A 14,341-nucleotide genomic window follows, 5' to 3' on the forward strand; every position below is an offset into this window, starting at 1 on the left:
ATAGGTTGGTGGTTACCGCGCGTCGCACACCCCCGCGCGCGCGGCATGGGCCGGCCTGGTCGGCCCATTACACGTTTATTTCTGTTTTCTGTTTTCTTTTCCTTTTCCTTTTGCTTTTCTTTTTTTCTTTTTCTTTTCTCTTTCTTTTTTGTTTTTGTTTCTTTTCTATTTATTTTCTTTTTACTAAAATTTAAAAATTCAAATCTAAAATTTGTTCAAATTCAAAAAATGTTCAAATCTACAAATCGTTTAAATTTGAAAAATGTTCAAATCGGAAAATCGTTCAAATTTTAAATTTGTTCATATTCAAAAAATCGTTCAAACATAAAAATAGTTCAAAATAAAAAATTGTTCAAATTTGAAAATCGTTCAAACTTAAAAATCATTCAAACTTGAAAATCGTTCAAACATAAAAATCTTTCAAATTTGAGAACTGTTCTAATTTATTTTAAATTATATTTTAAAGAATATTCTTATTTAAAAAATTCATGTTTGTGAAAAATAGAATTTTTTCCGGAAAAACCCGGATTATGGAAAATAAAAAAGAAACAGCAGAAAAAAGGAAACGAAACGAGAATTACCTTCTAGTGGGCCGCGGCCCGACTAATACCGCAATGAGCAGCGAAATGAAACAGCTGGTCGGGGATAGTGGGCCGGGCCCATCAACGGTCGGGGGTGTGCGGCTCTACGCTCGGCACCGACCAGGTCGGTGTAAAGCAGCCCCCGTCCTTTGGGCGGGCGCTATCTGGCGCTCCACACGGGGCGGAATAGGTTGGGCCAGCCAATTAACGGTGCAGCTGGTTTTCTTCCTTTTCGGGATTCGGTTTTTTCCATTATGATGGATTTCTCTTTCGTTTTTTTTCTAGTTTTTTCGGTTTTCCTTCTGATATTCGGTCATTTTTTTGTAAATATTATAAAAACATGAAAATTTTCAATTTTTGAACATTTTCACATTTGAACTTTTTAAATTCAAACATTTTTTTAGATTCGAACATATTTGAGATCTAAGCATTTTTTAATCCAAACTTTTTTAAACATGAACTTTTTCAAATTTTGATTTTTTTTCACATTTGAACTTTTTCGGATTTGAACCTTTTCAAATTTGAGCATTTTTCAGATTCAAATATTTTTTAATATGAACATTTTTTATCCAATTTTCTAATTTTGAAAATTTTGAAATTCAAACTTTTTCAAATTTGATTTTTTTGCAGATTCGAACATATTTTAAATCTGAACAATTTTTATATTTTTTAACCCAAATTTATTAAAATTTTAACTTTTTGGAAATTTGATTTTTTTTAGATTTGAACATTTTGGATGTCCGACCTTTTACAAATTATATAGATTTGAACATTATTTAAATCTGAATTGAAATAAAAAAAAGGAAAGAAATGGAAACAATACCTTTACTGGGCCGCATCTGAGCGGCCTGGAAAGAAGAGCCTTAAGCGGGGCGACGTTTCGCTCCCACTGAAGGCAGAGGATAGGCGCTCCCCGTCCTTTGTGCTGCCTGCGGATGGTCGCCGCTTCACCCGGAAGGTCCACTCCATATCCAAGCACCAGCTTCTCGTCTCGCCGGAGATTTTTCAGCAGTTTTTTACTCTATATTTTCTACTTTTTTGGCTTCTTGTGTGTAATTGCATATAGTTGCGCAATTGCCTACATGATTTACAGATTACATGTAGATGTGCAATCACACACATATGTGTAACTGAAAACTCTTTACATTATTTACATGTGTTTTGCATAGATATATAATTGCACATATATATGCAATTATACATAGAAGCGTAATTGCACATGTGTATGCAATCGCACATGGATATGTAACTACATATACACAAGCAATTTTAAACTTTGTATGTAGTCTTTTTTTTTAGATTATTATGATTTTAAAACTGTAAGTAGGCTTGTAGTTGTTTTTGTTTTTAAGCTTGTTATTGTGCTTCTAGTTATGCATCGAAAAAAATTCCAAAACAGAAAACGCCAAAGAGATTTCTCTTCGATCGACCAAGAATTACCCTAATTCCCGGTTGATGGAGGGCTAGGCGCTTTTCCCCAAGAAAAAGCCCGACACGGTTTTAAGTCGTCTTAAGAATTTGAAGGCACTGCTGAGAGCTAAATTCTATTTTGGATTGAAAAAATGGAAATACTCCCTCCATCCCTAAAAAATTTACTCAACTTTATCTAAATACGAAAGTGCCATTTGTAGCATGTTAGTTCTGCTTAATCTAAATTAATAACACTTCATTTACTAAGAATGTGCCATTTGTCAGCCACGACGTCCACCAGACCACACTGTCATGGACGTCCTGGCCGGCCGACCGGCTCATCCAGGGGTTTTATAACCCCAGCAGCAGTATAGCACCACTCGTACCTAAGCCACCATGAAGCACCTATATCCTGTAGGCCTCTTCATGCTCTCTTGCACTTGTCTCCAACTATCTGCTGCTGCGCCGGCGAGAGTGGGCATCTCACGTGAAGCTGAAGCACTTGTGAATTGGAAGGCTAGCTTGGCTGGTGCCAACAAGTCCCTTAGATCATGGTCATTGGCCAACTCCACCAGCCTTTGCAGGTGGTGGCACGTCAGCTGCGACTTGGCTGGGCACATCAGAAAGCTCGACCTTGATGATACAAGTCTGAACGGTACACTTGACAGGTTCGACTTCTCGGCCTTTCCGCACCTAAAGATTCTCATTCTGTCCCAGACGGGTCTACACGGTACAATTCCAGCAGGTATTGGCAACCTGACAAGCTTGGTCGAGTTGGACATCAGCTCCTGTCCATATTTGAGGGGTGTCATTCCACGTAGCATTTTCCAGCTGAAGCACCTTGCTGTACTGCGACTGATAGACTTGGGGCTCGATGACATGCTACCTGAAGAGATTGGTAACTTGACGAACTTGCAGGAGCTCGACCTTAGTATGGTTACATTGACTGGATCAATCCCACAAACAATTGGGATGCTCGTGAAGCTCCAAGTGCTGAGCCTTGTAGGCAACAATTTGACAGGAAGCATCCCAATGGAGATCGGAAACATGACAAAACTTCAAACCATATACCTTCAGCATAACAATTTGGAAGGGCAGCTACCAGGTACCATCTCTCATCTGGTAAAACTCCAGGATATTATTCTTTCAGAAAATCAGCTGTTAGGTCACATCTTCCCTGGGATTTGGAATAGCAGCCTCCTTCGATCAGTCGACATTGCAAACAACAACTTCTCTGGGATGTTCCCATCATCCATTTGCGTAGGAGGAGCGCTGACTTGGATCGGTGCTGGATACAATGGATTTACTGGCCTTCACCATCAGACATTTCAAAACTGCACAACCCTCCAAATCGTTGACTTCACAGCAAACAACATTGTTGCAGAGCTGAGGGACTGTTTGAGCGAGCATCCAGGAGACCTTACCACCATGGCTTTCAGTCAAAACCAGCTGTACGGCACGCTTCTGACAGATCAGGGTGAGGATTTTTTTCGTAACCGTACTTATTTAAGTCTCATAGACCTATCAAACAATGCCTTACAGGGAGGTCTCTCGAATTGTTTCTGGAACTTGCCAGATTTAGAGTTCATGGATCTGTCTAGTAACTCATTTAGCAGTGTAGTTCCATTTAAGACATGTCAAGATAATCTCAAATATCTAATCCTAGCCAATAACCATTTCAGAGGAACCTTTCCTCTGGGTCTTAAGAAATGCAAAAACCTTACTACTCTAGACCTTGGAGGCAATAATTTCTCTGGCACAATACCTTCTTGGTTAAGCATGAGTTTACCTAAACTCAACTTTCTTCGATTGTCATCGAACATCTTTGATGGTATCATACCCCATCAGATATTACAATTTCGCCAACTCCAGGTATTGGACTTGTCAAAAAACAAGCTCACCGGACCGGTGCCAGATGATTTTACAAATTTCACCGGCATGGCAGACTCCATATACCAATACCACAATGGTTATCGAGTGCAGATTCATATAGTTTGGAAGAATGTGGATTATGTTTACGATCTGATGATAGCAGCCATGGCAGGTATCGATTTATCTGGTAACTCTCTTTCGCAAGAGATCCCAGATGGTCTCACAACCCTGCTTGGTCTCAGGTACCTGAACTTATCAGGAAATTATCTGTCAGGTCGTATTCCCAAAGGTATTGGCAATTTGGTACTGCTGGAATCACTGGATCTTTCTCGGAACCAACTCTCGGGTGAAATTCCTCCAAGCTTTCTAAGTTTGAAGAGCATGAGCACTCTGAACCTCTCAAACAATGAGTTATCAGGGAGGATACCTATGGGCAATCAGCTGCAGACCCTCGTAGATCCATCGATATACAGCAATAATCCAGGGCTATGTGGTTTCCCGTTGAACGACTGCATGAACTCGTCGACACCGGATCAAAATGAAACGGGTCAGGCCGAAGATAGGGAAGCACTGTGGCTGTATTGCTTTGTGGCTGCTGGGTTCATCTTTGGGTTCTGGCTGTACTGGGGCATGATCTTGTTTCGCAGCGAGGTAACCAAGAAGATTTATAGCTGCATTCTGTTCTTCCAGGCCAAGAGCAATGTGTGAGCTGAGTGCATTGTGTGGTGCTGAAGTGAAGGTGCGGGTAACGCCGAATATCGAGTAATTGCTGTGATGTAAAAGAATTGTGAGGTAACCAAGAAGATTTATAGCTGCATGCTGTCCTTCCAGGCCAAGAGCAATGTGTGAGCTGAGTGCATTGTATACACGCCCAATATCGAGCATGCCTGTAATATAGTTTTGCCGTGGTTGTAAAAGAATTGTGAGGACAATGTTCTGTACGTTTGCTATTACTTCGACGTGTATGCCGTTGCTCAAGTTTCCTGGCACTGAAAGCAACAATGAGTGATGATTATGTGCAACATTTACTTGTGTGGCAAGTCTGTTTGCATCGAAATAAATGGGTTCATTAGAACCAAAAGTGTCATAATTTTGTGTTATATGGCCAAGTTCTGTGTTAGCAGTAATAAGAATGTACTTTTGACTTTGCTTGTCCAACCATTTTTTGTGGTTTGTGGAAATATAATTGTTTTGGAATCTCAACAAGGGACTAATACTAAACAGGTCTGTACGATCATTATGAATTCGGTAAAAAACACTGGAGCAGAATACGCCAAGTTGACTTTCTTGCTGATTGGGTGGGGAAAGTTTACCGGAATTACCAACAAATGCTCGTTCTGTAATGTTATTGCTTATTTTCTTGCTTTCTTGAAGCCAGCGATAGCAATTAAGTTTTTTTCTGACGCTCTATTTGGTTCTGTAATGTTATTGACCACTCCTGTATCACTCCAACTTTATGGGTAGAATTTGAGGTGTGACCTGCAACTGAAGCTGCCTTTGGCCTTTGGGTTGCAGTCTAGGCAATTGGACATCTAGAGCGAAGTATCAATCTGATCGTGAGACACTAGCTTAGCTGAACCGAGGAGCTGCTGATGCTGCACGTATGCTGTCAGCGTTGCAAGATAGGGGAATTATATGCTCTTTTCCTGCAGATGATTGTTATTTGTTAATGTGGGTTGTTGAGCTCTCATTGTAGGACAGCTCAAATAGTGTTTTACACTCGTCGTCAGAATCAGAAAGACAAAAAAAAGAAGATGAACGATCAATTCTGATTATGGGTCTGGACCCCAGAAGATACACCTGAAACCGAAAGGCATCAGCGGCGCTAGGTGTATTGTAAGGAATACCTATGATTTTTGAGCAATTTGTTTTTTACTACCGGTAATCATCTGGCCCATGGCCCATACAGCCCACTAGGGCAGCCTCTCTCCTCGCTCGCGCTCGACGCAAAGACTCACGCGACCGCCTCAGGCGGGGCGGCGCGGCTGCGGGTCAGCACCACTACGGCAGGCGGCCAGCGAGGAGCGCGAGGTCCGGCCACCGGCCAGCATAGCGAGCAAGCGACCGCGACGCGAGGCTAGGTAATCTTCAAACTTCAGTTTTTCTTTTTCCACCCAAAAGCAATTCGCGCGCTCCCGACACTACTCCTCGCTCGCTCGCTCGCTCGCTCTAGGGTTTACCGCCGCCGCGCCGCGCCCCCGCCTGCCACCACACCCTCCGCCCGCATCCGTTCTCATGGCTTCGCAGCCGCGCCTCGTCCTAGCTCCCAGGTAGGCTCGTTCCCCCGACGAATCTCCGCCGCCGACCCGCCGGAGCAGATCGGGTCATCTCCTGCGCCCTAGTCGTCCCCACCTCCACCGGCCGCCAACTCGGCTTGCCCCACCTCCTCTGGCCCACTACTCTTCCGGCATCTCCAGCTCGAGGTTTGAGCGTCATTTTGTTTCGTCAGATCGGAATGCTTGTAGGAATGGGTGCAATTTATGATGTCACATGTGAATGCTTGCATTCTTGATGCACTTTTGATCTCAGCTGTGGGTGCAGAATAGAATTGATGAATTATGTTTAGTATGTAGGGAACGAGACTGTTAGGTATTTGAATCCCTTAAAAATGGTACTACTATTTGCAGTTCGAAAAAGAATCCTCTAGAAAATATCACGTTTGGAAAGCAAGACTTTTCCTCGCAAAAATTAGAAAAAGAAGATTTTCAACATCCAAAACCAAAGCTCCACAATGTAGTAACAATAAAAGACGAATTATTGCTAGCCGCTGATTATATAAGTTAGCTGCACCATAATTACAATATCAACATAATCTACCACTGGTCTGCCACTTGCCCATTTTGCATCTGCTTGGTAGCACCAGTCAACCTAACCACAAGAACCTTGGAACGAAACATATATATTAGTCGTACAAAAGAAAGAGATTTAAGGTCCTTAGCCCTGCATAACAGTGATTTACAAGTATTCTGGTAGGTGTTAGAATTTCATTGAAACACAAGGATGTATGGTTAAGTGTGGAATTCAGATTTTGTATCAACTTTGCGTTTGCTATACTTTGTTTTGCTTTGGTGCTGGTACTTTCTGGTTTTAGCCAAGTACTCTTTAGGTGGGAGCGTGCCTCAGTGCGTAGCTCTGTTACTGCCCCCCACTAGGATGTCTAGTGTGGATATCCATATGGATTTTAATTGATATCCTTTGCTGGTGAAAACTTAAATTTTCTTGGATTGATCCAAGAATTCTTTCTTGTTATTTCCTTGCTGTGAGCAATCTGATACTCCAATGCATCGATATAATTGCGGATTGTTGCTGTCTAGAGGGGTTTCCTGAGTATTTTTGTATGTACGATGCTTTTCTCCTGAAGGTGTAGCATTTACTTGCAGATCCTACTCTGTTAGCAACAAATATCATGTGGAAATGGAGTCACTTTGAATCTTTCTAGACATGACTTTGCTTTGTGAACTTCTGAGGAGACTAGTTCCAGTGCTGTGTTTGGGAAACAACAATTTTGTTCAGGATAAAAATGGACAAGCTAAATCACCTAGGGAATGGATCACTCGTGTTAGGAATGGCACTATGTTCTTATTCCATGCTATGCTAGCACAAATAATTTTGGCATCATGACTAGACCAAGATACAGCTAACTGTGACACATGGGTCTTTTAGTATTAGTGTATGCTGTCATCTTTGAATGGACAAATTCTCTTATTTGTCAATAATAACTCACAGACCTGACATTGTACTGTATTGGCTATTGTCTTTGTTTTCTAACCTTATTTGTGACAAATCCTGTGGTTGCAGATGGCTAGGTGGGATGAAATTTTGACTCTTCCTGTTCAGAATCCAACTACGTTAGAGTTTTCAGCAGCAGATATCACGTGGTCTATGGTCGTGGGCTGGAAGGACTCGATGGACAGGCTTGCACTCATTCCATTTACCAGGGTGAATGACTTTGTCAGAGGAGAGTCAAACAACACAGAATGTCAAACACGATTTCATGTTGAAGCACGCAGAAGGCGTCGTCCAACCATGAAATGCAAACCAAAAGTTGATGGGATACTCGAGTATATTCTGTAAGTAAATGGAAGCATGCCTAATGTTTATGCTAGGAAATGAAGCTTTTCATTCATCTTGTCAGCTTTTCCTTAGCATCTCCGCACTAAAGATAATTAGGCTATTACTACTTTATTACACTGCCTTCAGCTCTTCCTACCTTATTTCTTGTTTGAGATGCTATAATTTAAATAGAACATGTGACATGATGACACCATTGCATGCAGGTATTGGTGCTCTTTTGGTCCAGATGATTATAGAAGTGGTGGTGCTGTCCGTCCTAGCAGGGCCTCTTGTGGAAAGAGGAAAACACCTGCTGGTCGTCCTAATACAAAAAGGGGATGTGTTTGCCATTTTATTGTGAAGCGTTTGATTGCTGAACCATCACTGGCTCTTGTGATTTATAACCACAATAAGCATGTAGATAAAAAAGGCTCACCCTGCCATGGTCCCATGGACAAGATGGCTATAGGGACGAAAGCAATGTTTGCACCCTACATATCTGATGAATTACGTCTTGAAGTTATGTCTTTGCTCTATGTTGGTATTCCTGTTGAGACCATAATGCAGAGACATACTGAAATGGTTGAAAGGCAAGGAGGGCCGTCAAACCGTGATGATCTTCTTACTCACAGATTTGTTAGGAGGCTGGAGAGGAAAATGCGGCGTTCTGGTTATGAACTTGATGACGATGATGCTGTTAGTATTAACATGTTGGTTGAGAATCACCAGGACCACATATTTTTCTTTGAAGATTTTACAGACAAGGATAGCTTTGTCTTGGGCATTCAGACAGATTGGCAGCTACAGCAGATGATTCAGTATGGCAACCACAGTTTACTTGCTTCTGATTCAAAGTTTGGAACAAACAAGTTGAAGGTCTGTCAATGTCATCTTTATTTTTAGTAGTTCAAAGTTTCCTTTGATTTCATATTAGTATTGTTGTTCTCTGTTTTGCAGTATCCTGTACATAGTATCCTTGTTTTCGACCAGAAGAAAAATGCGATTCCTGTTGCTTGGATCATAACTCCCAGTTTTTCACATTGTGAAATGTATAGATGGATGGGTGCTCTTTATGACCGGGTCCGCACAAAAGATCCGACATGGCAGTTGGGTGGCTTCATTATTGATGATCCCTTGACAGATGTGCGCACTATAAGGTAATTGATGCTTCTCTACTAGTGTACTCTTTCCTCAGGTCTGGGTGCCTGACTATGTATTCTGTTGAATAGGGAAGTGTTCCATTGCCCGGTTTTGATTACCATATGGCGTATCCGGCATGCTTGGCATAAAAATTTGCTGGACAAGTGTTCAGACTTTGAGAAGCGTTCAATGATGGCTAAACGACTTGGGAATGTAATATCCAGTATCTGCAGAGGAAATGGTGGTATGGAATTGTTTGAAGCCTTCCTGGAAGATTTTGTTGATTGCTTTGGTTTTCTGGACTACTTCAAAGCTCTATGGTTTCCAAGACTTGGTTGGTCCATGTTCCTTTGCTTTACCTTGTTTTACCTGCCATATCTTGATTTTACTTGTTAGGTTTTTGGATGAGTTTTCTTATTCAACTCTTTAATGTGTCTGCCAGGGGCATGGACAACTGTCTTGAAGGGCACCCCATTGGCTACTGCTGAGGTAGCTTCAGCAATCGAGAGTTACCATCACCTGCTAAAAGTCCGGCTGTTGAATGAGGCAGATGAAAGCATCTATCAGCGTGCAGATTGGTTATTTCATAAGTTGGGTACAAAGGTTCATTCTTACTACTGGTTGGATGGATTTTCTGGGAAGGACACCTTTTCTCGTTACTGTAGGAGTGAGTGGAAAAATGGCCCAAACCAATGGCAACAGGGATTGCAAATTCCAGATTCTGATATTGTCATAGAAGATAATTGTGCTATAGTGGTCTGCCAGAAAGATAAGGAGAGGTCCCATGCCATAGTGAACCCAGGTTCTGAGCTTGCGTTGTGTGATTGTAGCTGGTCAATGAAGGGAAACCTTTGCAAACATGTAATGAAGTCCACTAAGGTTTGCCGCGACAGGGGATTGGCACCACCATCCTTGGCTCTAATTCGCTATTACCAGGCACTGGCAAATGTTGTTCATTGCCCACCCAGTGACTCTGTGGTTTGTGACCATGCAGTTGCTGTGGCAGTTTCTGTTAGAACACAGTTAGAGATGGTACTTAGCGCAACTAATGGTTGTTCTCCAAATACATTGGCTTTCAAGGACCCCCAACCCACCAGTGAGCCCATAATTGAAAACGGTACATGTGCAAGTCGATCTCTGGCTGGCTCGGATGACGGCAATGAAGTTCCCACCAATGAAGACAGTGATCAGGACATGTATGTTCGCAAGAAAAGAAAGTCTGGTGGAGCGTCGGATGAGGATGAAGCTGCTACATCTACGCAAGTCATGAAGCCTTCTCATCACTGTCAGGAAAGAGAATGCAAAGAAGCTTCTGATGGTGATGAAGGAACTGCGGAGCTGCAAGCTTCTGATGGTGATGAAGGAACTGCGGAGCTGCAAGCTTCTGATGGTGATGAAGGAACCGCAGAGATGCAAGCTTCTGATGGTGAAGAAACCGCAGCGACACAAATCATGCAACCTTCTGGAACTGAAGGCAGTCAAGCAACTCCTGAACTGAATGATTCTTCAGATGAGGTTAGATCAGCTGATCGGATAGGTGGAACATGACGCCTTAGCACAAGGAAATCGGAGGTCTGTGTATTTTAGTCACCGAGAACTAATCAGAATGGCATCATTGGTATGTTCTACCATTGAATTTAGTAAACTGTCACATACGTTAGTTAAAGCAATGCAAAAGGCAAGCAGATGTTGAACGAAAGCTGACAACCTAACGTGCTTGTATGGCCACATCACCGCCTCACCGGCCACCTCACTCCCTGTCACCAACTTCAAAGAACGGCTCTACTTGGGGTCATACTGCTCACTCACTCACATGAAGCTCCTATGGGCTCATGATATCCATGTGGCATATACTCCCAGGCGGAGATTGGACGTCGGAGGCCATGATGATCAACATGGAGGTGGAGCTGCGGGTCACTAGAGACCATCACACCAACAACGGTCCTGGTTAGCCTGTGCTTATCGTGTTCAAGTCACGGTTTTGCTGCAAGAGCAATCAACTCCCTCAGTCTGAGACAAGCAATTAAGCGTCCACTATCGTTTGCTTATATATAGTAGTAATTTTCTTATGGTTAGGCATAGACTAGCTAATTATCTGAAAGCAATTCCTGTGAGGCAAGGAATTGTTCCCCAAACACCACTTACATGCTCACCTCTGGTATGCTATTAGCAGAACCAAGTTTGGTATGCCATCAGCTAGCATGTTTGGGCAAGCTGTGTTATGGAAGAAAGAAATAGAGGACCTTTAAAACATGCTGTGTTGACGTCAACTTGCAAACCACCCCCGTTGTCCCAGGGCACGTTTCCTATATAGGTTTTCCGGTGAATTTGGGTACCCGGCCCACATGTCATTGGTAGCAGGTTGGTGTCATTTTTTTTGGACATAAAATAACGCTTTATTGATTAATAAATCACATCAATACACACAGTTCCCTTGATGCACTTCAGAACAGAATGAAAAAACCTCGCTAGAGAAAATACTAAAGCAAGATTTAAGCTAAGATATGCGCTGCTTCATTAAGATTGCGCTTCACATAGATAAAAGGGATCAACGTGAAGGAGTTGGTCATGGCCTTAATCCCAATCCCATGAACGTAGGTTGGTATCATTGTGTCAACAAGTAACCCGGCTGGATTCCGATGGCACCCGGACTGCTAGAACTAGGCCAGCACGCACCGGGTTCCCTGTCAATTTTGCCTTCATAATTTGTTTCGTGGATTGATGAAACTAGTCTCGCCGAATTAGCCACAAACACGTACTCGTACGTACGATGGAGCCGCCACGGAAACGCCGACGGAAAAATCGTCGATCACCAGCGGTGGACGAGTGGACGCTACCGGCGGACCTGGTGCTCGAGATCGTCGCGCGCTCCGACACGGCCACCATCTTCCGCTCCGCCGCGACCTGCAAGCTTCTTCGCCGCGACATCCTCGATCCGTCCTTCATCCGCCGAGTCACCCAGCACGGAGGCGCCGTGCCGTCCTCCGTCCTCGCCTATCTCCACAACCGTCGCGTGCGCGGCCGCAGCCACAACCGCAATATTCAGGAGCCCTGGGTCTCGTTGGTCCACCCGGCCACCAAGGCCGCCTCGTCCTTCACCAACGGCAACCTCGCCTCCTACGTGTCCCGTCGCAGCTTCGACGTCCTTCGCCGGTACGAGCCGCTGACGTCGCGTGGCGGCCTCGTCGTCCTCCGCCGTCGACGTAGCATCCCAAAGAGCAGGATGGCCGAGCTTACCCCTTGCCTGTGCGTGTTCAACCCCGTGACAGGCGATTGCACCTACCTCTCTAGCCCGCCGGTCCTCTACCCGTACTGCAACCGGACATACATTCTGCTCATCGAAGCCGACGGCATAGGCTGCTCCTTCTTGCTGCTCGTAACCTATGTGCACCTTTGCCACAGAACAGGTGCAGTTAGAATCACAGTGCAGGCCTCCAAAACCTCGGAGAACAGCGGCACCAGTTGGGGGCCTGCCACTTCTGCAGCCGACCATGTCGATCCACTCGGGTTCCTCCTCCAAGACGAACAAGAGCCCGTCATCCTCCATGGAGGCATTATCCACTGGCTACTCATCACGGACGACGGTGACCAAGTCCTGACCTACGACATCCGCACGGAGAGGCTGGGCACGCTGAAGCTCCCGCCCACCAACTGCAAAGGAAGCCAACGACTCCTAGGGAAGTCGCCGGACGGGAGACTGATGTTCCTCGCCGCCAAACGGTTCGTGGTGTCCGTGTGGGTGCGACACTCGGATGGTTGGGTGAAGGAGGCCACGATCGACGTGGAGCAGCAGCTACGATCGCTGAACCCCGGTACCTCTCCAGCCCGTATGCGAATTAATTTCGAGCGCTCCAGAGAGAGGAGCGGCGCCGTGCTGTTGCGGGTATATCGCGAGCGCAAGCGGCGTCGTCAAAGTCCGCTCATTGTCCTTGACTTGGAGACCAAGGAGATGCGCGTCCAAAAGTCGTGTCCTTCCTTGTTGTTCGAGGTCGACTTGTTGCAGAGGCTACAAGCCATGAAAATATTTTCCTAGTTAGTTGATTGATATGCTTGCCCGAAACCGATCGACCACGATCTTGACATGTGTTGCCACAGCGGAGTAGCTAAGGGCAGGATCCAAAAGCAACATCACCTTTGGGGGGTGCATGTGTAGCCTTAATAGTATTTGGAACGTCTTCTCTCTTTAGTTGCACAAGTCATGTAATTTATTATGAAGCATTTAGGGATGTTAATCTTCCTCTTATTTGATGATGAATAAGATGATTTACATTATTCAGCTCTGTACAATGAGAGCACATTCAACGTGTGTGTGGGGGATCATTATGAATTCGTAATAAGAATTGGAGAAGATTGCATCGAAGTAAAAGTTCTTTTTTTTATATAGGAAGGGCAGCTCTCTTATTGGTTGATCATGCATGCACTTCCTTCACAGCGGAGCTGTTGATGCGTGTGTTCAGCGTTGCAACTTGCAAGATAATATGAAGCTAGATGTGAACTGTCTAATTTACTAGCTCACTAGGACTGATTTACTACGACGATGGAAAAACAACCAAGAAGCTACTTATTAATCTTCTTGATGGAATCTAATAACTTGCTCCATAGGTAATATTAAATACTGGAGGAAATGTTAATTTTAACTACAAAATAATGGAACTATCTAGGAGAAAGAACATGAAAAGATGGATGTGGAACGTTTCAACTCTGATTTTGCTGTGGAAGGCAGAGTTCCTACGTTTGAGACCCATCATGGAAATTTGGAATTTTATATTTATGCAATGCAAAACAATATAAATGTCAACGATAAATCTATGAACACGTAATAAACAAACTTGAATTTTTGAAGTTATAAGAAACCTACTTCTTGGGGCTTATTTTCGCTTCGCTGTGAGACATGGAGATGTGTGTTCCATCAGCATGTAGACGATATGGAAGGGAAGACAACCAAGAAAATATATAGATGCATGCCGTAAATGGCTTTTTAAGCTTCTCAGTGAAGGAGGGGTATGGCAAACTCTTCTAAAAAGAAAGTACTTAGGCTCCTGTGCGCTTTCTCCGGTGTCTTGGAAACCGGGAGATTCGTGTTTTGGGGTTGGTCCTATGGGAATAAAAAAATTCTTCTTTCCATATAGTACTTTCACAAATAAGGACGAATCAGAAATTATATTCTGGGAGGATAAGTGGCTGGATGTAGTGCTACACTCCGAGAACAATATCCAACCCTATACAATATAGTGCAACATAAAAGCGATACAATCACTAAGGTGTTGGAGACTTCCTCCACCAAA

General features: G+C 43.8%; 2 protein-coding genes across 3 annotated transcripts; both read left to right on the top strand.

Annotated features, from left to right (window-relative positions):
- Positions 1 to 2,387: 2,387 nt before the first annotated feature.
- On the top strand, positions 2,388 to 14,026 carry LOC124662723 (probable leucine-rich repeat receptor-like protein kinase At1g35710). The gene is made up of 4 exons (XM_047200528.1): positions 2,388 to 3,096; positions 3,142 to 3,387; positions 3,733 to 4,514; positions 13,946 to 14,026. The coding sequence occupies exons 1-4, from the start codon at positions 2,388 to 2,390 to the stop codon at positions 14,024 to 14,026; spliced, it is 1,818 nt and encodes a 605-aa protein (XP_047056484.1).
- LOC124662512 lies at positions 5,886 to 11,309 on the top strand. 2 transcript variants are annotated; one of them, XM_047200339.1, is made up of 6 exons: positions 5,886 to 5,944; positions 7,662 to 7,933; positions 8,141 to 8,792; positions 8,874 to 9,073; positions 9,146 to 9,390; positions 9,499 to 11,309. In XM_047200339.1, the coding sequence occupies exons 2-6, from the start codon at positions 7,662 to 7,664 to the stop codon at positions 10,602 to 10,604; spliced, it is 2,475 nt and encodes an 824-aa protein (XP_047056295.1). In that variant the 5' UTR covers positions 5,886 to 5,944; the 3' UTR covers positions 10,605 to 11,309. The 2 variants fall into 2 exon arrangements, with proteins under 2 accessions (XP_047056295.1, XP_047056296.1); XM_047200340.1 differs by lacking the exon at positions 5,886 to 5,944 and adding an exon at positions 6,217 to 6,286.
- Positions 14,027 to 14,341: the final 315 nt, after the last annotated feature.

Source organism: Lolium rigidum, chromosome 6 (assembly GCF_022539505.1).
Source record: "Lolium rigidum isolate FL_2022 chromosome 6, APGP_CSIRO_Lrig_0.1, whole genome shotgun sequence".
NCBI classification, from domain to species: Eukaryota; Viridiplantae; Streptophyta; class Magnoliopsida; order Poales; family Poaceae; genus Lolium; species Lolium rigidum.

Coding starts and splice junctions, on each gene's coding strand:
- LOC124662723 (XM_047200528.1), top strand. CDS start 2,388: ATGAAGCACCTATATCCTGTAGGCCTCTTCATGCTCTCTTGCACTTGT. Junction 3,097..3,141: donor TTTGGAAGGGCAGCTACCAG/GTACCATCTCTC, acceptor TTATTCTTTCAG/AAAATCAGCTGTTAGGTCAC. Junction 3,388..3,732: donor TGTTGCAGAGCTGAGGGACT/GTTTGAGCGAGC, acceptor TAGACCTTGGAG/GCAATAATTTCTCTGGCACA.
- LOC124662512 (XM_047200339.1), top strand. CDS start 7,662: ATGGCTAGGTGGGATGAAATTTTGACTCTTCCTGTTCAGAATCCAACT. Junction 7,934..8,140: donor GGGATACTCGAGTATATTCT/GTAAGTAAATGG, acceptor CATTGCATGCAG/GTATTGGTGCTCTTTTGGTC. Junction 8,793..8,873: donor TTGGAACAAACAAGTTGAAG/GTCTGTCAATGT, acceptor TCTGTTTTGCAG/TATCCTGTACATAGTATCCT.